The sequence below is a fragment of the Pseudophryne corroboree genome, chromosome 9, assembly GCF_028390025.1.
Source record: "Pseudophryne corroboree isolate aPseCor3 chromosome 9, aPseCor3.hap2, whole genome shotgun sequence".
NCBI classification, from domain to species: Eukaryota; Metazoa; Chordata; class Amphibia; order Anura; family Myobatrachidae; genus Pseudophryne; species Pseudophryne corroboree.
The window spans coordinates 413,161,606-413,187,662 of NC_086452.1; the positions used below are offsets into that span (position 1 = coordinate 413,161,606).

The 26,057-nt window shown below is 43.3% G+C and overlaps 1 protein-coding gene across 4 annotated transcripts in view; it reads right to left on the minus strand.

The window, feature by feature from the left end:
- Nucleotides 1–26,057, minus strand: part of PRICKLE2 (prickle planar cell polarity protein 2) — a 514,558-nt gene that overhangs the window by 50,023 nt on the left and 438,478 nt on the right. For all 4 annotated transcript variants that reach the window (XM_063940917.1, XM_063940918.1, XM_063940919.1 and 1 more), the window contains 3 exons: nucleotides 25,893–26,006; nucleotides 13,059–13,196; nucleotides 3,103–3,306 (listed from right to left, as the gene is read on the minus strand). In XM_063940917.1, coding sequence (XP_063796987.1) covers nucleotides 3,103–3,306; nucleotides 13,059–13,196; nucleotides 25,893–26,006 — 456 coding nt within the window. The remainder of the gene's footprint in view (nucleotides 1–3,102; nucleotides 3,307–13,058; nucleotides 13,197–25,892; nucleotides 26,007–26,057) is intronic.

Consider the following 26,057-nt stretch of genomic DNA (forward strand, 5'->3'; position numbering starts at 1 on the left):
AGGTAGCTTTCACATAAAGGCTGGTTCAGCCATATTGGTCAAGCCAACAACAAAATGAGCACGCCCGCTGTGTGTATAAGGAGAGCGAAAAGACTGCATAGGAATAGAGAGAGTTAAACCTCCTGTGAGGGGTGGACCTAGCTGTGAGGAAAAGTACAGCCCATGGTAGAGAGGGGAGGGTCAGTATATATAGGGACTGCTAGGCCAGCTTGGTCTCTCTTGCTGCTGAATTGCCTTCCCGCCCTCCCACCCTGTTTGGTAGAGGTTCTGGCACGGAGTGCCTTGGCTTTGAATTGTTAGTCTGGTTTTATCGTTGGCTATTTGTTAGCGGAAAAGAACGGCAGGTTGTAGTTTGTCTTGTTAGTTGCAGGGATTTACAGTTTGGTGAGGTTTAGGTGCACTCACCTCCATTGACTTTTAAGGCCGCTTGACCACCCGTCCGGGGGCAGCGGCATCACCCATCAGGGTGGGTAGTCACCGTGGGGGTCTGAGTCGGGCACCTATTACCTATTTTATAGTTTGTGTTAAAATTAGGATAGTTTGGAAATTTAATGTTTTAAGGTTATCATCAGTTGAATATAGCTGTTCTTTTTTCTGCCACCATATGCCCGCTGAATCGGCATGTTAACTAAAATTTTCAATTTACAGGTTTTCTAATGGTTAGGGTACAATAAATAGCTAACAATTTTCTGCCAAATTCAAGTCTCCGTGTCATTATTTCTTGGTATTAAAGGTACTGAATGCTTTGCTTTTGAATAAGGGGTCCACACATTATCATTAGGAGGTTTATCACAGGCGACACTTTACATAGTTTTAATCTGTTTTAGTCGCTTTTAATCTGTCTGAGGCCCCTTGTGTCCTGTGGCATTTATCACTATGTACGCCAAATAAATTTGACTAGAAACAATTTATACACCGCCAAGACAAGATCACAAATTTTACAGATTATTATTATCAGAGAAAACAGCTAATGCGTCAAGAGAAGTTTAGATAATTATGGGAAATATCAATATGACTAATGAGGTTTTTTTCATCATTATGACTCTGCTGACATCTGCAACATAAAACGTTGTACTGCCAGACTTTATTTACATAGAAACTTCCTTCACTGGTACTAATGCTTTGGCGTTTATGGCTTCCATATTGTGTTTCCTTTATAGTGCATTGGCAGTCCGGTGAGGCCACACATGTGCCCTTTAACTGCTCAGTGCCAGGCAATGACATGGAGGAGCAAGATACGCAGCCCTTATAGCCTGCTGCAGAAAGCAACATAAACAGGGGAAGCCTGGACAAGTGATAAAGTGGAAGGTGATAATGCACTGTCATTTTTCAAACCCAGCCTGTAACTTGACAGTAAGGAGCTGATTGGCTGGTGCGTTATCACCTTCCACTTTATCACTTCTCCAGGCTTAATACATCTGCCCCTAAGGGCTGGATTCAGGTGAATTAATCTGCACCACAGGTGAATTAATTTACTGGGGCAATTCAATTAAAGCCCGCAGGCTAAACTTTACACAGATTTTTATTTGAGCCTGAGGGAGCTTCAACCAGAAATCCGCGTTAAATGCCCTGATCGCTGGTAGCACAAACATGTTAACCCATAGCTATCTCAGATTCTATGGGTTAACGTGCGTTAGTGGGTAATTTACCGCACAAGGAAAAGGAGCTGTAATTGAACAGCCCCGAGAGTTAAAGCTCAAGGCTACCAGCCTTTTCCTGACGCAATAAATTAATCTAATTGAATACAGCACTAAGGCGTCCATTTATAAATAATAGGCGCTACCCAAAATATTTATTGCAGGAATGTAGATTTTGTGAACTACGCAATTTATTAATCCAGGGTTAGAAAAGGCAAAACCCCCGCTCCTCTGCTGGGGAAATGCGCAAGGCGCCCATTGCTAAGCGATAAAAAGATATTTTCTGCTTGTTTAGTCCCAAATGCTGCTATCTTCAATGAACCAATTGGTTTATCCATTATTTTGATGGGAGCAGCCCATACATACTTGGCTGTATTGGAAGAAGTATAAGTAGCAGGAAGGGAAGGTATGAATAGAATTTGGAAGGCAGCACTTTGAGGATTTCTATAACAAGGGGGGTGACACTTTGAAATTGGAGGAAGACTGAAATGTAACAGAAGGTTAACATAAGTTTCCTTACAGGAAGGTAAAGGATCCATAGAACAGACTCTATTAAGCTGCAGTGAAGACCCATATATTAACAAAATTCAAGAACATGGAGAAAACATATTAATACTGCTAAGCCGTAGCTAGAAAATATGCTGAAAATGTAAAAAAAAAAAACCCTCCATCTGCCCCCCAAGAAATCAAACACATCACACACACGGTCTAAATGACTAGATGGAACTGTAGGTCCTTTTACCCTGCTAAATTCCATGTTTCAATGTGACAAAAGGTCTCCTGGAGGAATGTGCGTCTGTGTATACAGAGAGTGCACCTGTTTACACTATTCCTTAGTCTCAGGCGTTGCCTATTCACAATACTAGAAAGCCAAACAACTTAATTGATTTCCCGTCACTGAACTGTATTATGGATCCCAGAAATGAATCATAACGCTGGACAACCCCCCATAAGCGCCCACTATCAAAAGGAGATCCAAGAATATACAAAACAACTGGCTACAAGGCCTATAATAACTATTAGCACTTTTATATAGAAATAACCTGATTGTAACATTTACACATAGCAAGAAGAACTTCTCAGAACTGAAGTTACGATAGCTGAGTACCAGAGGCCATGTACTGTACAGTATGCTGCAAGAGATATAATTGTAATAATCTGCTCGGGAACCCTTACAAACACTTGTATTTTTATGCTGGATGTAAGGTTTAGTGGGCCTTAAGTGGCACAGATTACGAGAGAATGAGAAGGAGACCATCAGGCTTGGTCGGTAAATCCATGAGAATGAGAAGTGAGCCAGTGGAGAAGTTGCCTATGGCAACCAATCAGATGCGCTGTATACTTTTATAGTATGCAAATTATAAATGTTACGTCAATGCTGTTTGGTTGCCATGGGCAACTTCTCCACTGTTTTCACTGCTCAGTACATCTCCCTCTATGTGCAATTAGTCTGGTCTGTTCTTACCTCGTCACAGGCTGCACACCGAGGCTTCAAGCACTCGGCGTGGTGTCGGCCACAATAGATCTTCCCGTCCTGATAAAAGTAGATCAGGTCGACCAGCAGCTCGTTACATATGGTGCAAACAAAGCATTGAGGATGCCAACAAATGCCATGCCCGGCCCTTGATGCAAACACGGCTATGTCCCCTCCATTGATCTGTCCTCCGCACTGCAAAGCAAGAAGAAGTGGAACATGGAAATCACACAGACATCATCAGACCGGGAAGTGACAATAACACTTTGCATAATAATAACAGGAAAGTGCTCATCACATATAATAGTAGGAAAACTCTCATTCATCAAGTGCTCTGCAATTTAGCCCTGATCGCACAAGCACTGATAAATGTTTGCCTACTGTCAGTAAGTCTACAGTCAGCAAAAATGTACTGTCATCTTTACCCGTCAGAAAACAGAAAGTCAGTAAAAAAAATAAAAAAATTCTCATATTATGGTTATTACTTTTCTGTGCACCAACAAATGTATGTGAATGGCTGGAAGCTTGTAAAATCCTTTGTTATATTTCTTTATCCACCTCCTGCAGATGCTCAGTGTTTGAGACATGTGATACAAGAACAATGTAAGCAATACACTTTATTTTTTTATGGTTCACAGAGCTTGGCAATCATGGTTCTGATACAGTATGCAGCAGGGGTATGCAACTATTCGGCTGTTGTGGAACTACACATTCCAGCAAACCCAGCCACAGTTTTGCTATTAGGGAATGCTAAAACAGTGGCAGAGCATGCTGGGATGTGTACTTCCACAACATCTGAAGGGCCACGTGTTGAATGCACCTGTTTTAGGGGATGCTCAGTAGTTAGCAGTATGGGACGTTGTAATGCAAATGTATTTTTATTTTTTAAATAGAAATGATCAGATGACGTACAGAAATCCCTGACCCTATGATCTAACACTCCAAAAAAAGACAGAATCATTATCATTATTATTGCGGTAGAACATATGCAACAAAATGGGTGACCCAATTACTTCTGAATTACTCTGCGATAACACAACAAAATGATCCCTGTAAGCCAGGTTTTTCAGTGTAACATAGCTATTATTATTAATAATATAATGGAAAATTATGTCCAGTTGTTTTCATCAGACACTGTCACTCTGGAGCTCACAGTCTAAGGGCCTGGTTTAGAGATGTACCCTATTTGCATTGCTGTGGCATCTTTGGGCGCAGCAGCGATGCAAAAATAAGAATTTACTTACCGATAATTCTATTTCTCGTAGTCCGTAGTGGATGCTGGGAACTCCGTAAGGACCATGGGGAATAGCGGCTCCGCAGGAGACTGGGCACAAAAGTAAAGCTTTAGGACTACCTGGTGTGCACTGGCTCCTCCCCCTATGACCCTCCTCCAAGCCTCAGTTAGGATACTGTGCCCGGACGAGCGTACACAATAAGGAAGGATTTTGAATCCCGGGTAAGACTCATACCAGCCACACCAATCACACCGTACAACCTGTGATCTGAACCCAGTTAACAGCATGATAACAGAGGAGCCTCTGAAAAGATGGCTCACAACAATAATAACCCGATTTTTGTAACAATAACTATGTACATGTATTGCAGACAATCCGCACTTGGGATGGGCGCCCAGCATCCACTACGGACTACGAGAAATAGAATTATCGGTAAGTAAATTCTTATTTTCTCTGACGTCCTAGTGGATGCTGGGAACTCCGTAAGGACCATGGGGATTATACCAAAGCTCCCAAACGGGCGGGAGAGTGCGGATGACTCTGCAGCACCGAATGAGAGAACTCCAGGTCCTCCTCAGCCAGGGTATCAAATTTGTAGAATTTAGCAAACGTGTTTGCCTCTGACCAAGTAGCTGCTCGGCAAAGTTGTAACGCCGAGACCCCTCGGGCAGCCGCCCAAGATGAGCCCACCTTCCTTGTGGAATGGGCTTTTACAGATTTTGGCTGTGGCAGGCCTGCCACAGAATGTGCAAGCTGAATTGTACTACAAATCCAACGAGCAATAGTCTGCTTAGAAGCAGGAGCACCCAGCTTGTTGGGTGCATACAGGATAAACAGCGAGTCAGATTTTCTGACTCCAGCCGTCCTGGAAACATATATTTTCAGGGCCCTGACTACGTCCAGCAACTTGGAGTCCTCCAAGTCCCTAGTAGCCGCAGGTACCACAATAGGCTGGTTCAAGTGAAACGCTGAAACCACCTTAGGGAGAAATTGAGGACGAGTCCTCAATTCTGCCCTGTCCGTATGAAAAATTAGGTAAGGGCTTTTATAGGATAAAGCCGCCAATTCTGAGACACGCCTGGCTGAAGCCAGGGCCAACAGCATTACCACTTTCCATGTGAGATATTTTAAGTCCACAGTGGTGAGTGGTTCAAACCAATGTGATTTTAGGAACCCCAAAACTACATTGAGATCCCAAGGTGCCACTGGAGGCACAAAAGGAGGCTGTATATGCAGTACCCCCTTGACAAACATCTGAACTTCAGGAACTGAAGCCAGTTCTTTCTGGAAGAAAATCGACCGGGCCGAAATTTGAACCTTAATGGACCCTAATTTTAGGCCCATAGACAGTCCTGTTTGCAGGAAATGCAGGAAACGACCCAGTTGAAATTCCTCTGTAGGGGCCTTCCTGGCCTCGCACCACGCAACATATTTACGCCAAATACGGTGATAATGCTGTACGGTTACATCCTTCCTGGCTTTGATCAGGGTAGGGATGACTTCATCCGGAATGCCTTTTTCCTTCAGGATCCGGCGTTCAACCGCCATGCCGTCAAACGCAGCCGCGGTAAGTCTTGGAACAGACAGGGTCCCTGCTGGAGCAGGTCCCTTCTTAGAGGTAGAGGCCACGGGTCCTCTGTGAGCATCTCTTGAAGTTCCGGGTACCAAGTCCTTCTTGGCCAATCCGGAGCCACGAGTATAGTCCTTACTCCTCTCCTTCTTATGATTCTCAGTACCTTGGGTATGAGATGCAGAGGAGGGAACACATACACTGACTGGTACACCCACGGTGTTACCAGAGCGTCCACAGCTATTGCCTGAGGGTCCCTTGACCTGGCGCAATACCTGTCTAGTTTTTTGTTGAGGCGGGACGCCATCATGTCCACCTTTGGTTTTTCCCAAAGGTTCACAATCATGTGGAAGACTTCTGGGTGAAGTCCCCACTCTCCCGGGTGGAGGTCGTGTCTGCTGAGGAAGTCTGCTTCCCAGTTGTCCACTCCCGGAATGAACACTGCTGACAGTGCTATCACATGATTTTCCGCCCAGCGAAGAATCCTTGCAACTTCTGCCATTGCCCTCCTGCTTCTTGTGCCGCCCTGTCTGTTTACGTGGGCGACTGCCGTGATGTTGTCTGACTGGATCAGCACCGGCTGACCTTGAAGCAGAGGTCTTGCTAGGCTTAGAGCATTGTAGATGGCCCTTAGCTCCAGGATATTTATGTGAAGTGATGTCTCCAGGCTTGACCACAAGCCCTGGAAATTTCTTCCCTGTGTGACTGCTCCCCAGCCTCTCAGGCTGGCATCCGTGGTCACCAGGACCCAGTCCTGAATGCCGAATCTGCGGCCCTCTGGAAGATGAGCACTCTGCAACCACCACAGGAGAGACACCCTTGTCCTTGGTGACAAGATTATCCGCTGATGCATCTGAAGATGCGACCCGGACCATTTGTCTAGCAGATCCCACTGGAAGGTTCTTGCGTGGAATCTGCCGAATGGGATTGCTTCGTAAGAAGCCACCATCTTTCCCAGGACCCTTGTGCATTGATGCACTGAGACTTGGCCTGGTTTTAGGAGATTTCTGACTAGTTCGGATAACTCCCTGGCTTTCTCCTCCGGGAGAAACACCTTTTTCTGGACTGTGTCCAGGATCATCCCTAGGAATAGAAGTCGTGTCGCCGGGATCAGCTGCGATTTTGGAATATTGAGAATCCAACCGTGCTGGCGCAGCACTATCTGAGATAGTGCTACTCCGACTTCCAACTGTTCCCTGGATCTTGCCCTTATCAGGAGATCGTCCAAGTAAGGGATAACTAAAACTCCCTTCCTTCGAAGGAGTATCATCATTTCGGCCATTACCTTGGTAAAGACCCGGGGTGCCGTGGACAATCCAAACGGCAGCGTCTGAAACTGATAGTGACAGTTCTGTACCACAAACCTGAGGTACCCTTGGTGAGAAGGGTAAATTGGGACATGTAGGTAAGCATCTTTGATGTCCAGAGACACCATATAGTCCCCTTCTTCCAGGTTTGCAATCACTGCTCTGAGTGACTCTATCTTGAATTTGAACCTTTGTATGTAAGTGTTCAAGGATTTTAGGTTTAAAATTGGTCTCACCGAGCCGTCCGGCTTCGGTACCACAAATAGTGTGGAATAGTACCCCTTTCCCTGTTGTAGGAGGGGTACCTTGATTATCACCTGCTGGGAATATAGCTTGTGAATGGCTTCCAATACTGCCTCCCTGTCTGAGGGAGACGTCGGTAAAGCAGACTTTAGAAAACGGCGAGGGGGAGACGTCTCGAATTCCAATTTGTACCCCTGAGATACCACCTGAAGGATCCAGGGGTCCACTTGCGAGTGGGCCCACTGCGCACTGAACTTCTTGAGACGGGCCCCCACCGTGCCTGAGTCCGCTTGTAAAGCCCCAGCGTCATGCTGAGGACTTTGCGGAGGCGGGAGAGGGCTTTTGTTCCTGGGAACTGGCTGTTTGTTGCAGCCTTTTTCCTCTCCCTCTGCCACGGGGCAGAAATGAGGCGCCTTTTGCCCGCTTGCCCTTATGGGGCCGAAAGGACTGCGCCTGATAATACGGCGTCTTCTTAGGTTGAGAAGCTACCTGGGGTAAAAATGTGGATTTTCCAGCAGTTGCCGTGGCTACCAGGTCTGATAGACCTACCCCAAATAACTCCTCCCCCTTATAAGGCAATACTTCCATGTGCCTTTTAGAATCCGCATCACCTGACCACTGCCGCGTCCATAAACATCTTCTTGCAGAAATGGACAGCGCGCTAACTCTTAATGCCAGTCGGCAAATATCCCTCTGTGCATCACGCATATATAGAAATGCATCCTTCAAATGCTCTATAGTCAGTAATATACTGTCCCTATCTAGGGTATCAATATTTTCAGTCAGGGAATCCGACCACGCCAGGCCCGCACTGCACATCCAGGCTGAGGCGATTGCTGGTCGCAGTATAACACCCGTGTGAGTGTATATACATTTTAGGATATTCTCCAGCTTTCTATCGGCAGGTTCCTTTAGGGCGGCCGTATCAGGAGAGGGTAGTGCTACCTGTTTAGACGAGCGTGTGAGCGCTTTATCTACCCTAGGGGGTGTTTCCCAACGTGCCCTATCCTCTGGCGGGAAAGGGTACGATGCCAATAACCTTTTAGGAATTATCAGTTTTTTATCGGGGGAAACCCACGCCTCATCACACACTTCATTTAATTCCTCGGATACAGGAAAAACTACAGGCAGTTTTTTTTCACCAAACATAATACCCTTTTTAGTGGTACTTGTATTATCAGAGATATGCAATACATTTTTCATTGCTTCAATCATGAAACGTGTGGCCCTAGTGGAAGTCACGTTTGTCTCCTCATCATCGACACTGGAGTCAGTATCCGTGTCTGTGTCTGCCATTTGAGGTAACGGGCGTTTTAAAGCCCCTGATGGCGTTTGAGACCCCTGGACAGGCACAAGCTGAGTAGCCGGCTGTCTCATGTCGTCAACTGTCTGTCGTAAAGAGCTGACACTGTCACGCAATTCCTTCCATAAGCTCATCCACTCAGGTGTCGACTCCCTAGGGGGTGACAACTCTATAATAGGCAATTGCTCCGCCTCCATCTCATTTTCCTCCTCAAACATGTCGACACAATCGTACCGACACACCGCACACACACAGGGAATGCTCTGATAGAGGACAGGACCCCACTAGCCCTTTGGGGAGACAGAGGGAGAGTATGCCAGCACACACCAGAGCGCTATATATAGACAGGAATACCACTATAAAATGTGCTTTTCCCTTTATAGCTGCTGTTAGTATCAAAACTGCGCCAAATTAGTGCCCCCCTCTCTTTTTTACCCTTTTCTGTAGTGCAGGACTGCAGGGGAGAGTCAGGGAGACGTCCTTCCAGCGGAGCTGTGATGGAAAATGGCGACCGTGTGCTGAGGAGATAGGCTCCGCCCCCTTCTCGGCGGCCTTTTCTCCCGCTTTTTGGTGAGTTCTGGCAGGGGTTAAAATACATCCATATAGCCCTGGGGGTTATATGTGGTGTATTTATGCCAGCCAAGGTGTTTACATTGCCGCTCAGGGCGCCCCCCCCTAGCGCCCTGCACCCTCAGTGACCGAAGTGTGAAGTGTGCCTGAGTAACAATGGCGCACAGCTGCAGTGCTGTGCGCTACCTTGTTGAAGACTGATGTCTTCTGCCGCCGATTTTTCCGGACCTCTTCTTGCTTCTGGCTCTGTAAGGGGGCCGGCGGCGCGGCTCTGGGACCGAGCTCCGAGGCTGGGCCTGTGTTCGGTCCCTCTGGAGCTAATGGTGTCCAGTAGCCTAAGAAGCCCAAGCTGGCTGCAAGCAGGCAGGTTCGCTTCTTCTCCCCTTAGTCCCTCGATGCAGTGAGCCTGTTGCCAGCAGGTCTCACTGAAAATAAAAAACCTAAAACTAAACTTTCACTAAGAAGCTCAGGAGAGCCCCTAGTGTGCACCCTTCTCGGCCGGGCACAAAAATCTAACTGAGGCTTGGAGGAGGGTCATAGGGGGAGGAGCCAGTGCACACCAGGTAGTCCTAAAGCTTTACTTTTGTGCCCAGTCTCCTGCGGAGCCGCTATTCCCCATGGTCCTTACGGAGTTCCCAGCATCCACTAGGACGTCAGAGAAAATATGGTAATGCTGCAGGAGGCGTCTGAAGAAAATAAAGAAGCCTTCTGCTGTCGTCGCAATACTGAGTGCTATGTCCGAAGACACAGCATTGGATCACCATCGCCACCACCACCACCATTGTCCACCAAAGTAGGTCTAAGCCTACTCAGAAAGGGTGACAGCACTCTTCTGCTGGGACCAGGAAATCAGCAGTCCCTTTGGGGCACTGCAAGCGATCTTGCCGGACCCATTCTGCACATGAGCAGTATGGGTTCTGCGCATACGCAGTCAATCCACCATCGGAGCTGTATGCAAACCTGAATTTGTGTACAGCTCTGAATTTGAAGGGCAGATTTAACAACGAGTGATATTTTTATTAGACGGTGCTACAGCCAATCAGCTCCTGTCGTATCTTTGAAAAAATTACAGTTAAGAGCTGACTGGCTGAAGCACCATGTAACAATTGTAACGAGTGATAACAAGAATATCACTCGTTGTTAAATCTGACCCCAAGGGGGACATGTACTAAGCAGTGATAAGAGTGGAGAAGTGAGCCATTGGAGAAGTTGCCCATGGCAACCAATCAGCATTGATGTAACATTTATAATTTGCATATTATAAAAGGAATACAGAGCATCTGATTGGCTGCCATGGGCAACTTATCCACTGGCTCACTTCTCCACTTTTATCACTGCTAAGTACATCTCCTAAATTATTTACCAAACAACATCCACATGTCACACTGATAAGGCCATGGTCAAAATAAAACTCAAACCCCCAGCGATGCTAACCACTATGCAATGAACCAGTCTACACACCAATAACCCTTTGTCCATTTGGCTTATGTCTTTAGGATGCCATAAATGGGCATGTTAACTCCAAACCCTAACCAAGCTCACTTTGAGTGTCCTCATTGGGCCTAATTCAGACCTGATCGGTGCTGTATTTTCGCACAGCAGCCGATCAGGTCTGAATTGTGCATGCGTCGGCGCTGCAGTGCGCCGGCGTATGCCAGACAGCCGGCGGCTGTCTCAGCCCTGCGATCGCCTCTGCCTGATTGACAGGCAGAGGCGGTCGCTGGGCGGGCCGGCTGCGTTTGGCCGCTGTTTAGGGGGCGCGGTCTGGCAACGCAGGCGCTGCAACCCTCACAGCGACTAGTAGCTCCTGCCAGCGCACAGGAACTGCGCATGTAGGGAGCTACTCCTAAAGGACAAAAGCATCGCCGCTGTGCGATGCTTTTGTACTTGTGCGGGGGGGTCGGGCATGACATGCGGGGCGGACTAGCCCTGTGCTGGGCGTCCCCCCACATGTCTGTGTGACTGATCGTAGATGTGTTAAATTTAGCACATCTACAATCAGGTCTGAATTAGGCCCAGTGTCTCCTGCTCATGTCACACTGTTTGTCGGATAAACCAGGAATGCAGTGTTTCCTTAGCTTTCATGTCGCTTGGCCAAGTGTAGAATTTAAAGAGTTACTTTGAGGCACTGAAGAAAAAATGCCACCTTCAACTTACAAAGTGCGCGCATTAAAAAATCCACATGTGATGCTCTTATAGGAATTGGTTATCTGCAGCGTGCGTGCACACAGGCCTTGTTACCAGCATGGGATATAACCACATTGTACATGCCATTAAATCACTACACCCAACTCCTCTTGACTCAGTGGTGTTTTCCCATTATTTAGCAGCACGGATCATTAATGCAGGTCCCAGGGAGCCTATTACAGATTTTATCGTGAGCGGCTGCATCTCATAACACAAATTGCTTAGCCTTAAGAAGTCATACTGGATGGGATGTGATGCCTTAGGACTTACAGCCTCCTCGGGGGGCATTGTCCGGCCAAATGAACTAAACCACAAAAAAAAAAAAAAAAAAAAAATGGTTTGAGCAGCAGCGTCTCACATGCCAGGATTATATGAGGAAATAATATTCTTAAATCTTAAAGAGTCTTAAAGAGGATTTAAATAAACTAAAATGGGAGCTGTGACTAAAATCTTACTTGGTCCTCTCATACACACAACCTTCATTAAATGCCACTAAAAACCTTTTGTAAAGCTGTAATTATGTCACAGCAGAATGTTAATACGTGAAAGTGCCGGAGGAAACTGTGTTCCGGACAGAAATGAGATCACCAGGGAATAACAGCAAGACATTAAATAAGATTTATAATTTAATCCCAACATTACTAAAAGGTTTGTGATACTCAATAAAGATTTGTAGCATTATCTGGCCTAATAACGGTGACCCAATTGAGATGCATTTTTTACACTGGTTATGGTACAAGCATTCATTTGTAATGTACAAATCTTTCGTGTGAGGCGTCAAGAATGTTTGGTCATTTAATTAGGCATTTATTTGTGTCCTCTGCCAATTCTAGCACGATTGTGTTGAATGTGTTTAGACTTTAATGACCAGATGAGTTCTCTTGTATCTTGCTCCTCTGGGAAGACAATCTCAGAAATTGTTCCGAATGTGCTTGTTTGAACGAGTGCCCAGAGGCAATGTCCGCTCGCTTGCACATAATAAACTCAAGGAGGGATTATTTCCTCCTCTACCACATTCTATATAATTTATGAAGTTTGGCAGAATGTTTCTTATGGTACCTGCAGTTTATAAATCTTCAGTCCTCGGAGGGTGAGCTAATAAGCGCCCTGCCTACACCCCCTGCCCTCTTCGGCAGCTTTGAATTTGCTGATGACGCCGTTGTTGGGGCCAATTTTTCAGTCTCAATGAATGACTCTGACATATAAAGCTTTAGGTCTAAATCCACAGCCTCTACTCTTCTATTTCCGCAGAGGAGCTCTGGCCTTAACGGCTTTTGCAAACATGTCAGCTTTTAGCAATGGAATGGGACAGATGTCATATTGCCGGGACATATCCCTCGGTTCAGGACAGTTGGGAAGCACGCCAAATCCAAACAGCTATAACTAGCTATAAATGAAAAGCCGAATGACCATTGAACATATCCTACTGTAATTCAAGTTCACTGTGATCTCACCAAGTCACTGTGGGTTTCCTCATTAAGAATGGTTCTCAGACAATGGACAATCAGCTTAATTTACCAGCCTGTATTTACCTGCTCGCAGATGGCTCCTGTCATGGTCACCGGGAATGGCCTGACATTTCCTCTCCCCAAATTCTCTCGCTTTCTTTGGTTGCTAAACAGCTTCAGCTCCCGCTTTTCCTCCTCATCCAGAGAATTGCAGTAGCGAACCTGTAACAAAAGAGATTTCAGCTCTCGAACCTTCTGCAATTATATGAGTCATACTGTTTCAGACATTGAAAATCGATGACAACAAAGACATTTCTAAATATTTAGGATTAGTATGTAACATTTGCTGTGTTTCTATGCGGGAGAGGCTGTAACAAGGCTGCAGTAAAGCTAAAATCAATCGAAAAGATTGCAGAGCAATTAGACATGAAAACTGGGCACCTATTTGCAGTAACACTCCTTGAAAAATGACACAATGTACGACCAATAGGCAATCTGCCCACAGCCTTCTCTAACCTGCACCCACTGCAATGGCTACAGTTCAGCCCCTTTGCTGTTGATGTCTAGATGAGGAAACTGGACCACTTGCTGATCAACGTTCCCCCCTACCCCTTTAAAACAAAGCAGTTCACTATTCTGAAATAATCCGTGCTTTATAGACTGAATTACAGTTTTAATCTATCCCATGTCCATTTACTCAGCTGTTTGGAATCAATGCAAAAGTGGCTTCAATCGTAGCGCATTGGACGTTAACACTGCTCAGTTTGCCAAACAATGCTGCTGTACAAACAGAAAAAGATATGTTTTGCTAGATTGCAGAGTCCGCCAAAATTCAGGATAAAAATAAAGATTTAACTATTAAAGGAATATTGTGAATTGGTAATAATATTGATCTAGTGAAGTCATGATGTATTTTGTGGTCCTGCACCACATCCGTGCTCCAAGAACTCAAGCAGGAACGTTTATGAAAAGTGGCGCACAGTGCGAAAAAAAAAAAGTTATTGCAATTCACAGAATCCAATGCCTTCATTTTGGAAACTTCACTAGAAAATTTAAAGAATTTGATTTGTTAATAGCTGGTATGTCGGGTTGGGTATGATATGTCCACAGTCATATGTTGACATGCATCAGGTTGACGGGCGATTGTCGACATGGCAATAATGTCGATATTGCACCTGTCGATTTTTATCATAGATAGTGATGACATGTTAGAATGTCAACATATTGGTCCCTGGAGGCCCAGCGGCAGCTTACCTGCTCCCGACGACTGCAGTGGCACCAGCGACGACGTATAAGTCCCAGAGGTCATGTGACTGTGACTTCCAGGTCTGACCACTGATCATCCAGCTGCAAAGCTGACATATAACTCCCAACCTTCCACCCGAATAGGTGTAAACCTGTCTCAAACAGGTTAGCAGGAGACAGCCCCCAAATAGGTGATGGCTATAGGGTCTGATTCAGAGATGGTTACAAATTCCTTTGCAATTGCAAGACCGTGTGCAACAGTTGTGCAAAAATATTGAAATGCTGCGGCCACCGGGATTTGTATTGAGGCGCCTGCTGGTGGTGTCTCACATCCGCAGTATGTGCATGATGACGCAGCCACCTGATGCCCTTCAGTAGATATCAACCCTATGGTTGCGCAGCATGGTGGTTGGAAGATTCTAGAGCCATTGCTACTGCATACGGGGGTTGCAGTTGCAAGCTATGACACGTCCCTGATATGGTCACGACACGCCTGTGTTTTTGCCGCCACTCCCGGTTACCGCCCACAAGTAGTCCCTGTCTGCCAGTCACTTTGCGAATAAACCTTCATTGTGACCACCATCGCAGGATATGCGCAGTGCGGCACTCATGCACATCCCTGTATCAGCCCCTAAATAGCAAGAAATAGGGCGTCATTGATTGTGTTTAAATCTTCATTTAATTGGCAGAAATAAAAACCCACTTAAGATGCCCCAGGCAGGCTTCCAGGGCATTCCTGGAACGTAATTCTGCTGCAGATAATGGAAAACATAAGAGGCCACGGACCAATGGCTTATCAAATGGCTTTATAACGTGTGTCAATAATGAATAATAAAGCCGATAAAGACTTGTATACAAGCGATAGTTCATCTATGAATCATTTACTGCAAGGCAATGTGCCTAAAATAACAGGGAGATGAAGTCTGCGGCGAGACACTAGGAATTGAAAATTAAGTCGCAATAAAGACATTACGCTGGTTTTTACTGCTGAGAAAATATCTCTCAAAAGGCTCACGTTAACGTCTTCCAGATAGGAAACATGGCTGGGAAAGAGGCTCCAACTGAGTATGTGTAATGTTATATGAAAACAATCGTTAGTTTTCAGGGGCTTCTTTTAGGATAGTCCTAGCTCATTAAGTCTTGAAGAGGTATATTAATTTCTCTTTCTTATATTGGATTTCAGCAATGAGTAAAATAAAATCTTATCTTTGTTCTAAGCGCACTGTAACTTTATGAACCTGCATTAGATAATGACAGAATCTTATTAACCACAATGCCCTATATATGTATTGTGCCATGTTATTAATTAAGCACACATCTTTATTTCATTGTCAATTAAACAACATGGTACGAGCTACCGTTTTATTAACTGGTAGCAGCAGCCACAGCTACATTCAGAAAATAGCAAAGTTATCTCAACCACATTTGTATATGGAACAAGAATGGATAAACCTTATACATTACAGCAGTAAGTCTAATAAATCTAAAAAGCTGTGAGCCCCATTTAACAATGAGGCATAACCCATTTAAGCACTCGCTAAAGGGGTTATGTCCTCCTTTCAGTATTCGACAAACAGCGGTAAACTAAGTTTAGACTGCATCCAATGCCTCCTGCTACTAAGTAGCCAGAACGTCATCACTTGTATTACTGGCCAGACCCTGAGAACCCTTTTGGCATACAATGTATGTTTGGGTCTCCAGTCAACGATAAGGCAGGTCGGTCAGTGTTCCACAGCTGATGAATGAAATAAATATCCAACAGTTGGGTGGGAAAGCCATCGAGTATGTTTAAAACCTGTTCTGAGATCCAGCAACCAACACAATATATATATTTCAGACTGATGCATATTAACAATGGCATCTCAAAAACTCTAAACAGGTGAGACTGTAAAAATGACTGTCAGCTTGACATGCAACTCTATGTAGAACCTGAAAGAATGCCTCTTGGGCACCAGCATCAAAAGGATGAGGTCTGACAGCTATTTCCCCAGGAAACAAAAAATATGTAATGTAATACATTGGGTAACAGTTTGCACTCTTGTCCAGCTGAAAAGACGTGATCTGAGACAAGTTATGAAGCTTCAGCTCAGAGTGTAGACTCTCCTGGTGCTGTGGGTACAAGTTTTCTGTAACTAAATAATGGAGATTTTATTTTTATTGCATAACAACAAAACCACCTGGTCCTCATCCAACACTTTGTTATCAAACTAACGTTAGTTAAATTGGACCTACTTTTCTAATCCTGTCAAATCTCATTCCACTTATGTAAAGCATACTTAAAAAGACCACCAATTCCATTTTAGGAAATCTGGTAGGATGATGACCTTGAACATGGTAACTGCCAGCTAACAATGCTGTGCTAACTTCACCATGTAGGGTTCAGATATTCAGATCTATTCGCAGAGAGGCCTGCCTTTAGTAAATCAGATGAATTTGATTAAGCATAAAAAATACCTTTTGAATTCACAGGTGCTGTTATAACGGTATCCGGTCTCTAGGTCGACCACACAAAGGTCGACAATGTCAAGGTCAACCACTATTGGTCGACAGGGTTTCTAGGTCAACAGGGTCTCTAGGTCAACATGTTCTAGGTTGACAGGTCAAAAGGTCGACATGAGTTTTTCACAATTTTTTTTAACTTTTTCATACTTAACGATCCACATGGACGACTACGAAGCAAACATAGAAACATAGAATTTGACGGCAGATAAGAACCACTTGGCCCATCTAGTCTGCCCCTTTTTTTTATCCTTTAGGCAATCTCAACCCTGTTTGAACCTTAATTATTTGCAAGGATATTCATATGCCTATCCCAAGCATGTTTAAATTGCTCTACAGTCTTAGCCTATACCACCTCTGATGGGAGGCTATTCCACTTATCCACTACCCTTTCTGTGAAGTAATTTTTCCTTAAATTTTCCCTGAACCTCCCCCCTCCAGTCTCAGTGTATGTCCTCGAGTTCTAATACTTCTCTTCCTTTGAAGAATGTTTCCCTCGTGAACTTTAAGACCCTTGATATATTTGAAAGTTTCTATCATATCCCCCCTTTCCCTTCTCTCTACCAAACTATACATGTTAAGATCTTTTAGCCTTTCCGGGTAAGTTTTGTGATGTAGGCTATGCACCATTTTAGTTGCCCTTCTTTGTACACTCTCTAATGTATTTATATCCTTCTGTAGATATGGTCTCCAGAACTGGGCACAGTATTCCAGATGGGGCCTGTACCAATGACCTATACAGTGGCATTATCACTTCTTTTTTCCTGCTACTGATTCCTCTCCCTATGCAACCAAGCATCTGACTTGCCTTTCTCATTGCTTTGTTGCATTGCTTTCCTGCTTTCAAGTCACTTGAAATAGTGACTCCTAAATCCCTTTCCTCCTCAGTAGTTTCCATTATAGTACCCTTGATACTATATTTAGCCTTTGGGTTTTTGAGACCCAAGTGCATGATTTTGCATTTTTTAGCATTAAACTGTAGTTGCCACGTTCGTGACCATTTCTCAAGCCTACCTAGGTCATCAATCATTTGTTTTACTCCTCCCGGTGTGTCTACCCTGTTGCATATCTTTGTATCATCTGCAAAAGGCATACTTTCCCTTCAATACCACTTGCAATGTCACCAACAAAGATATTAAAGAGAACTGGACCAAGTACGGATCCTGGGGTACTCCACTGGTAACAATTCCCTCTTTAGATTGCACTCCATTTACTACAACTGTCTGTTTCCTATCCTGCAACCAGGTTCTTATCCATTTAACTGTTTTATAATCCACCCCCACGCTTTCAAATTTATTTAGCAGTCTGCGATGTAGGACAGTGTCAAATGCCTTACTAAAGTCTAGATATGCTACATCTACAGCTCCCCCTTGATCTATTATTTTCATCACAGAGTCAAAAAAGTAAATAAGATTTGTTTGGCATGATCTCAAACCAGTAAATCCATGCTGTTTTGGATCCTGTAAGTTGTTTGATTTAAGATATTCCACAACTTTCTTTTAATAGTTTTTCCATTACTTTCCCTACTACTGATGTAAGGCTTACTGGTCTGTAGTTACTTGCTTCTTCCTTGCTTTCACTTTTGTGCAGTGGAACTACATTTGCTCTTTTCCAGTCCTCTGGAATGGCACCTGTAGTTAGTGACTGGTTAAATAATTCTGTTAAAGGTGTAACCAGCACAACTTTTAGCTCTTTGAGTATCCTTGGGTGTATCCCATCTGGCCCCATTAATTTATCCACTTTTAGTTTTGAAAGTTCTGTTAGGACCTTCTCCTCTGTAAATGTACTTTCATCTACCTTATTTTTATGAATGTCCTTGCAACTTAACTGTGGCCCCATCCCTTCTACTTCTGTAGTAAATACTGAGCAAAAATAATTATTTAGGTGATCTGCTATTGCCTTGTCTCCCTCCACCAAATGCTTACTCTCTGTCTTAAGTCTTATTATTCCTCCATTTGATTTTCTCCTTTCACTTATATACTTAAAAAAAGTTTTGCCCCCTTTATCTACTGACTGGGCCATTTTCTCCTCAGTTTCTGCCTTTGCATGTCTGATCACTTTCTTAGCATCCTTCCGTCTGTCAAGATACACCTCTTTGTCATTATTATTTTGAGTCTGTTTGTATTTCCTAAAAGCCATATTTTTTGCTTTCACACTAGTTGATACTTCTTTTGTGAACCACACTGGCTTCCTTTTCCTGGTGCTTTTCCTAACCCTTTTGATACAAAGGTCTGTTGCACTTAGTATTGCACTTTTCAGTTTTTCCCACCTATCCTGCACTCCTTCCAAGTTCCTCCAGTCCGCCAATGAATCACTTAAACATTTCCCCATTTTTGCAAAGTCAGCATTTCTAAAATCCAACACCTTTGTTTTTGTGTGACAGGAGTTGGATCCTGTTTTTATACTAAACCATACTGCTTGATGATCACTGGATCCCAGGTGCTCACCCACATATATGTCGGATATCCTGTCACCATTTGTAAGAATTAAATCTAATATTATGTCTTTGCGAGTTGGCTCCCTCACCAATTGCTTGAGAGATGCTCCCTGTAAGGAATTTAGAAATTTGCCACTTGTAGCTGAACTTGCAATAGACCCCTCCCAATTTACATCAGGTAAATTAAAGTCTCCTATGATTATGACTTCTCCCTTTAAAGCCATTTTAGTGATGTCCAACAATAGGTTCCTGTCCAAATCCTGCCCCTGGCCTGGTGGTCTATAGATCACCCCAATGCGAATAATGTCCTTCTCCTCGGTTTCTATGGTGACCCAAAGGGCCTCAGTTTTATCTTCAATATTTTGTATTAAAGTAGCATTTATGCTTTTTTTCACATACATTGCTACCCCCTCCTCCTATTCTTCCCATTCTATCCTTCCTAAATAAATTGTATCATGGTATATATATGTCCCAGTCATGATTCTCATTGCACCATGACTCTGTAATTGCCACAACATCCAGGTTATCCCTTGTCATTATCGCAGTTAGCTCTGGAATTTTGTCTCCTAAGCTCCTAACATTTGCACACATAGCTTTAAGAATTTTGTCTGTGCATCTGTTATTAGTAGCCATGTCCAGACAGTACAAAATAAATGACAAGTTTAAAGTTGAAATTACCTGTTTGGTGACGTTGCTCAGTATTTTTTTTTTTCTCCTACTAATCAGGAATCACACACTATCCTTTACACCACGACTACACCTCACTAAAATGTAAAGATGTAATACACCTGATCACAAATGGACAAATGATCAAATGAGGTAAACACCGGACAGCATGCAATAATAAACTATGTTTCACTGAGCAAATTCCCCACACATGCAATGCCAATAGACAATAATTACATCCAAAAAAAGGTACATGAGTTTGCATAAAAGAGAACTGTAGTGAGCAGATTGGGGATGTTTTTTCATAGGGGGCATGTTGCACTAATTGGGGTTTCCTGACACTGTATGGAGAAAACGACACATTTTTTTTTTTTTTAAAAACCTCATGTCGACCTTTTGACCTGTCAACCTAAAACATGTCGACCTAGAATCCCTGTCGACCTTCCATACCACACCCATTATAACAGCAGCTACCGTTTTATATTGCTGTTCTGAAAGGCAAAGATAGAACCAGTATTTGAAGGGCATGCTGGTTCTTATAGTGTTATTTGGAGGATCTAGGGGTGAATCCAGATGAGTTGGCTCTCAGTTTAGATATATTTTTGTATGTGCTATTATCATGTAGCATAACAATAATATGACACAGAGTGGGTGCTATTATCACGTAGCATTAGGGACCACCAGTATCAGAGAAGTTTTGCCGAGGCCTGGTGGCTTAACCATATCTTTGCAAATATATATCACTAAGATCTCAAAATTTTCTATTATCATGTAGTGTTGACGTCTTATTACTGATACTTCTTGGTGTGCTGGCGGAAATCGTTTGTATTTATTTTGTTGTTGCAAGGAGTCTAACACAGATTGCATTATAGGTTAAAGTCTGATTCTTACCATCAAGTATATGGGTGCAGCTAGTCAAATAATTGGAGGCGTTACTTTCAGCTCATAGTCGACCCTTGTTATCTGTTTTGTCTTTCTAACTAAGGGGCCTATTTAATACATTGAACAAAAATGCAAAAATGGTAGTTTACACGTGATTTAAATAGAGATGTGCAAGTTCGGATTTACTCGGTTCTTAACTCCAAAATTAGCGCAAGTTTGGATTTATCCAGATTTTTCTTACTGGTCAACCAAAACACGTGACATCCGAAAGCCAATAAGATGCTGTTTTGAGATGCGGGTAAATCCGAACTCGCACATCTGTAGATTTAAATATACCTGCATCCAGCAAAGCTTTGCAGCAGACCTACTTATCCCAATGTGGACTGCGATCTGGACCAATAGCTAATGCCAGCTTCAGAAGGAGTGGGTTTTATTTTTTATTTTGAACACATCGTTGCTGGCTCCTTTCACTTTGTCCCTGTTTTCGCTCACTAGCATCTGTCACTCTGTCAGTGGCTTTGTATGTCTCAAGGGACTATGGACACCTGGCTCCTCACACAGCTTGCTATGTCGCACAGAAATGAGGACATATTTTTATTATATATATATATATATATATATATATGTATATATATATATATATATATATATAATGTGAATACACAGCATATGGACTGAATTGCAAATGCAATACAGAATAATAACATTAATGTAGAAAAAGAGAGAGATAACAAAAAATGCCAACATATGGGTTGAATTTAATTATCTAAATTTCATTCCAAGATCTCAAAAGTGAATTAACCCTTAGGAGCGCTCTTCATATGGAAACTCAGTTGGAGATAATTTTCTGAGTCATATTTCACCTCTTTTATTTTATCTCTCTGCTTTCATCTCAGCCCAGCTTTTGCAGGAACTCCATCTATTATTTATTTACATTCTGGAATGTGACCAGGTTTGTTCAGATGTGCGAGTCCAAAAATACATAGATCCAACTGCAGTTCTTTCCCCAATACTCCCTTTGCCAAGTTGTGACGCCAAGGTCCACACTGATGGGAGTAGCAAGAGGTTACGATATGGAAAGAGAAAATGTGATACGGGACCCGGGGCCATACAGCCAAGAAACAGCACACCAACTGCAAGTCTACATAACAGTAAGTGATCATATTCCAAGTCTAAATAGTTTCTTAATTCAGTAGACAAGAAAATAACTGTATTGCAACTGGTTCTTATTTTACCAGATGCGATCAAATATTATTTGTATAAACTGCAGAAATATAGGTCACAAGGTAATTTACTACTCACAGTCTATTCTCATTCTCTAAATATTTGCGCTGTCAGATTTATTTTTATGCATATACGAAGTCTGCTGAGATGACCAAGGGTCGAAAGGCCACCTTGTAAACTCCCCAAATATGCACATGTAATAAAACCCAGATATGAATAGAAATGCACGTCTGCAGAGCATACTCTGCACAGATGGAATTCATAAACATATGGCTGCTCGTTAGTAACAAACATCTCTGAAGGAGGAATACACAATTAATTGTTCATAAGCAACAAACATTTGTGAGGCAGGAACATTGGTGAATCACAAAAATCAAAACTGCACTATAATAAAAAAAAAGTTACAAACATAACATAACCCTAATACAATAGAAAATGTAACTTTATATTTGTAAAAGTTACAAAAGAGCATTCAGAAGCCAAAACAGTCAAATTAAACTGAAGGTGGAAAATCCCTCTGAAGGGTTAGCATGAAAAAACTTGAAACAAAAAATTACAAAATGTAGTGGTTTTTCGTTGCATCTACGCTGCAAATGAAGCAGTCACTACGCTAGGCAACTCATGTCTCATGTCGTACGGCACATACTAGGTGTATAAGAACACTCTGTACAAGTTGCACACATATAGGCTATAGCAGGTTACACACCGAGATATGTAATTTCCGGACGACTAGGAATCACATATCGGGCATACCGTTCAGTGTGTTGGCCTGAGGTCGCATGAGATGTCACCCGCTCAGCCGTGCTGCACGGCAACCGGGCGATATCGCATGCGACCTGGGCAGAACAGTGATCTTTCCATCCTTCATTAGATCATTCTGATGTGTACCCAGGATCTGTTATGTCGGCCCGTCAGACCGACATATCAGCTGGGTACACATCGTGTACTGTGTGTACCAATCTTATGACTGGGATTGAACCCATGACCTCAGTGCTATGAGGCTATATTGCTGACCACTGCACCACCGTGTTGCCTACAATGGTGGCTTTTCCTCTGCTCAAGGACAAAAATGAAAACTGTGATGGGCTGCTGTGGGTACAAAATGTATTTCAGATTGAGAAAAACAATTGAAAAATGTAGATGCACGATGGCTCTCAGTAAATGCCTTAATCTGGGTATACAGCCCATATAGAAGTCAGTGGTGTGATAGTGAAATACAGCGAATCGTGTGGTCCTAGGAAAGGAGGCTTGCCAAACTATTACTATTAGGAAATGAGAAGATTTAGTAACTAAAGTGGAAAACGCTATTAAAATTGTTTTGTTTTTTTTAACCACAAAACATTCTTTCAAACAAATGAGACCACATAGGTTATTCCTACAGTATAATAGAAAAACCTTCTAAGTTTACAATTGTTGGTTACATACGCTCTGGAAACTAGTGTAACTATCAGCTCTGGGCCAGTTGTTAATGGTTTTCACATGAAACCACAGGAGTGAAGGAATGACTATAGAAAACAGTGTGGAGTATATTAAACCCCCAGCACAAATGATATTGGGGCTGGATGCTTGAAACGCACTGTCACAAGAATGACATAGCGGGTGACAATATGACCGAGCACAGTGTTGGACTGGGGCACGAGGGGCCCACCGGGTAATGAAGTGGTAGGGGCCCATGTTTAGGGGTGTGGCTAATCTCCAGAGGGGGGGTGTCCAACTACCATCTTGGTTTGCCTAACCAGTAGAGAGTGCATCGGCTGGACACCTTGATAAATATATACATTAAATACTACTAGTGCATGCATGATACTGACCCAGAAAGGCACTGTAGAAAATACATCATAGTCCAGTGCGGTATAAGGTAACATATGATATTTATAATGTATAACTCAAGTGAACAGTCTGGAACCAGGTCCCTAGATGAGGAGTAGGGTCCACCGGTGGTTTCCCCTGTACCCCTGTGCGCCGGTCCAACCCTGACCCAGCATACGTAACAACTCACAGGCACCTTTTTCTATTATACCCTTAGGGCATGTACACACTGGCATTTACAATGCGTTTTTTAATGCATGATAAATAAAATGCAAGTAGAATCACATATAACACTGCATTGAAATTATACATACGCATGGGGACTATTCATGAAGCAGTGAAAAGTGTGGAGAAGTGAGCCAGTGGAGAAGTTGCCCATGGCAACCAATCAGCATTGAAGTAACATTTATAATTTGCATACTATAACATTGTATGGAGCAGCTGATTGGTTGCCATGGGCAACTTCTCCACTGGCTCACTTCACCACTCTTTTCACTGCTTCATGAATAGACCCCATGGTTTGCTATGACTTTACAGGCATTTTCATCTATGTTGAAGCTCTTGAGACACAATGAAATAGAATAAGCTTAAAAAAAATGGTGTAAAGCAGATTTAATGGATGTTAAAAATGTTATGCATGAATGTAAAATTTGTTTTCTCTAAATAAATACTGGACTTTACATGTCTGGCTACCTATTGTATACAGAGCCGTATACTGTACTACAGTTTATTATCATTTACAGCACAGCCAAGAGCACCCACCAAGCCATGAGATTAAAGGTGAGAAGCTACACAGATAACAAAATGTCTATTGCTGTGTTCATACTATTATTACTATTTTATTAAATTGTATTTACTCAACATACCTTAAAGCAGCAATTGAAGGAGTTTTGTTTTTTTAAACATATCACTGTGGCAGAGCAGACTTTAAAAAAAAACTTGGTAATTACCATTTCCCTTAGTGTGTTTCTTCATACAGCTATTAATGATTTGTCATTCTGTAAAGCGTCATGTATTACCATGGCAACCACAGTCAGACACGCAGACGTATTTATAATAGACCCGCACTGCACACCCTGCACCTAGAGTATACTTACCTTGTGCTGGCAAGCGGGTTCCTCCTCCTTGGCTACCCCATCTTCCCAGTGACATCTTCTGCACCATGCAGTGAAAGCAAAAACTCTTCCACTGTGTTGGAGCCTTTGCTTCTTTGTACGCATGTACCTTCATCCTGCATATCACTGGGAAGATGCCACTGTGGAGGAGCAGGGACTTGCTTGCTGGCACAAGGAAAGATATGGGGCTGGGGGGCATTTCTGAGAGGAGGGAGTCCATGTCGGGTGATAATACAACCCTGGTCAAACAATAAAGGCTGTTGTGAGAAGAGAAGGACTTAGAACATGATCCGGTACCAACGGCGGAATTCAGACACTGCTTGGAATACCGGTTACGGCATCTCGATTAGGAGCATAAGCCCGGCACCAGAATCCCGAACAGAGAAGTAAGCTGCAGGTGGGATTAGGGTTAGGCTGCGGGAAGGGGAGTTAGGGTTAGGCTGCGGGAAGGGGGGGTTAGGGTTAGGGCTAGGCTGCTTTTACGTTTAGGCTGCAGAAAGGGGGGTTTAGGGTAAGATGGGCATTGCAGAAAGGTAAGTATACTTACCTTGTCCCTGTTGGGATTATCACTATCAGGATGAAACGGTCGGTATTCTGACCGCCGGCATCCCCACCGCCGGCATATCAAACCCAGCCCATTAGAACACCTTTGTGTTCAACTGCCAATCACAATTTGCACTCTAAAGAGAAATTTTGAAAAGGAGATAATAAATTGTTAGGAAGACAACTAGGGCGGGATTCAATTCTTTTCACCTCCTTTCCACACCCATTCTTTTTCTGCCCTCGGGGGCATGGTATCATTATTTCAGCTTGCTACCTTTGGAGTAGCGAGGCACCTAACCATTTACACGGCTAAACCTGATTACTATGGGCGCGATATGCACGATAACGGGGATCATTTTAGCCAGGAGATTGGGCGTGATATATCATGTGAATTCCACCCTAATGTCTTATTGCTGTTTAAATCTATAGTTAAGCATGTACAGTATATAAACAATGAGAACCACAGAGAAAATAGAAACTGCTGCTGGAGGCACTTACTTCGTTATCATGAGGAGGCAACTGATGTAGGAGTTGTTTGATTCTGGACTTCTCACCAGGACTATTTACATAGGGGACTTTATCATCGGGCAAACAGCTATAGTACTGGTGAACCTGTGGAAACAAATGCAAATGAACAGTTACTATAGCAGGCAGAAACAATTG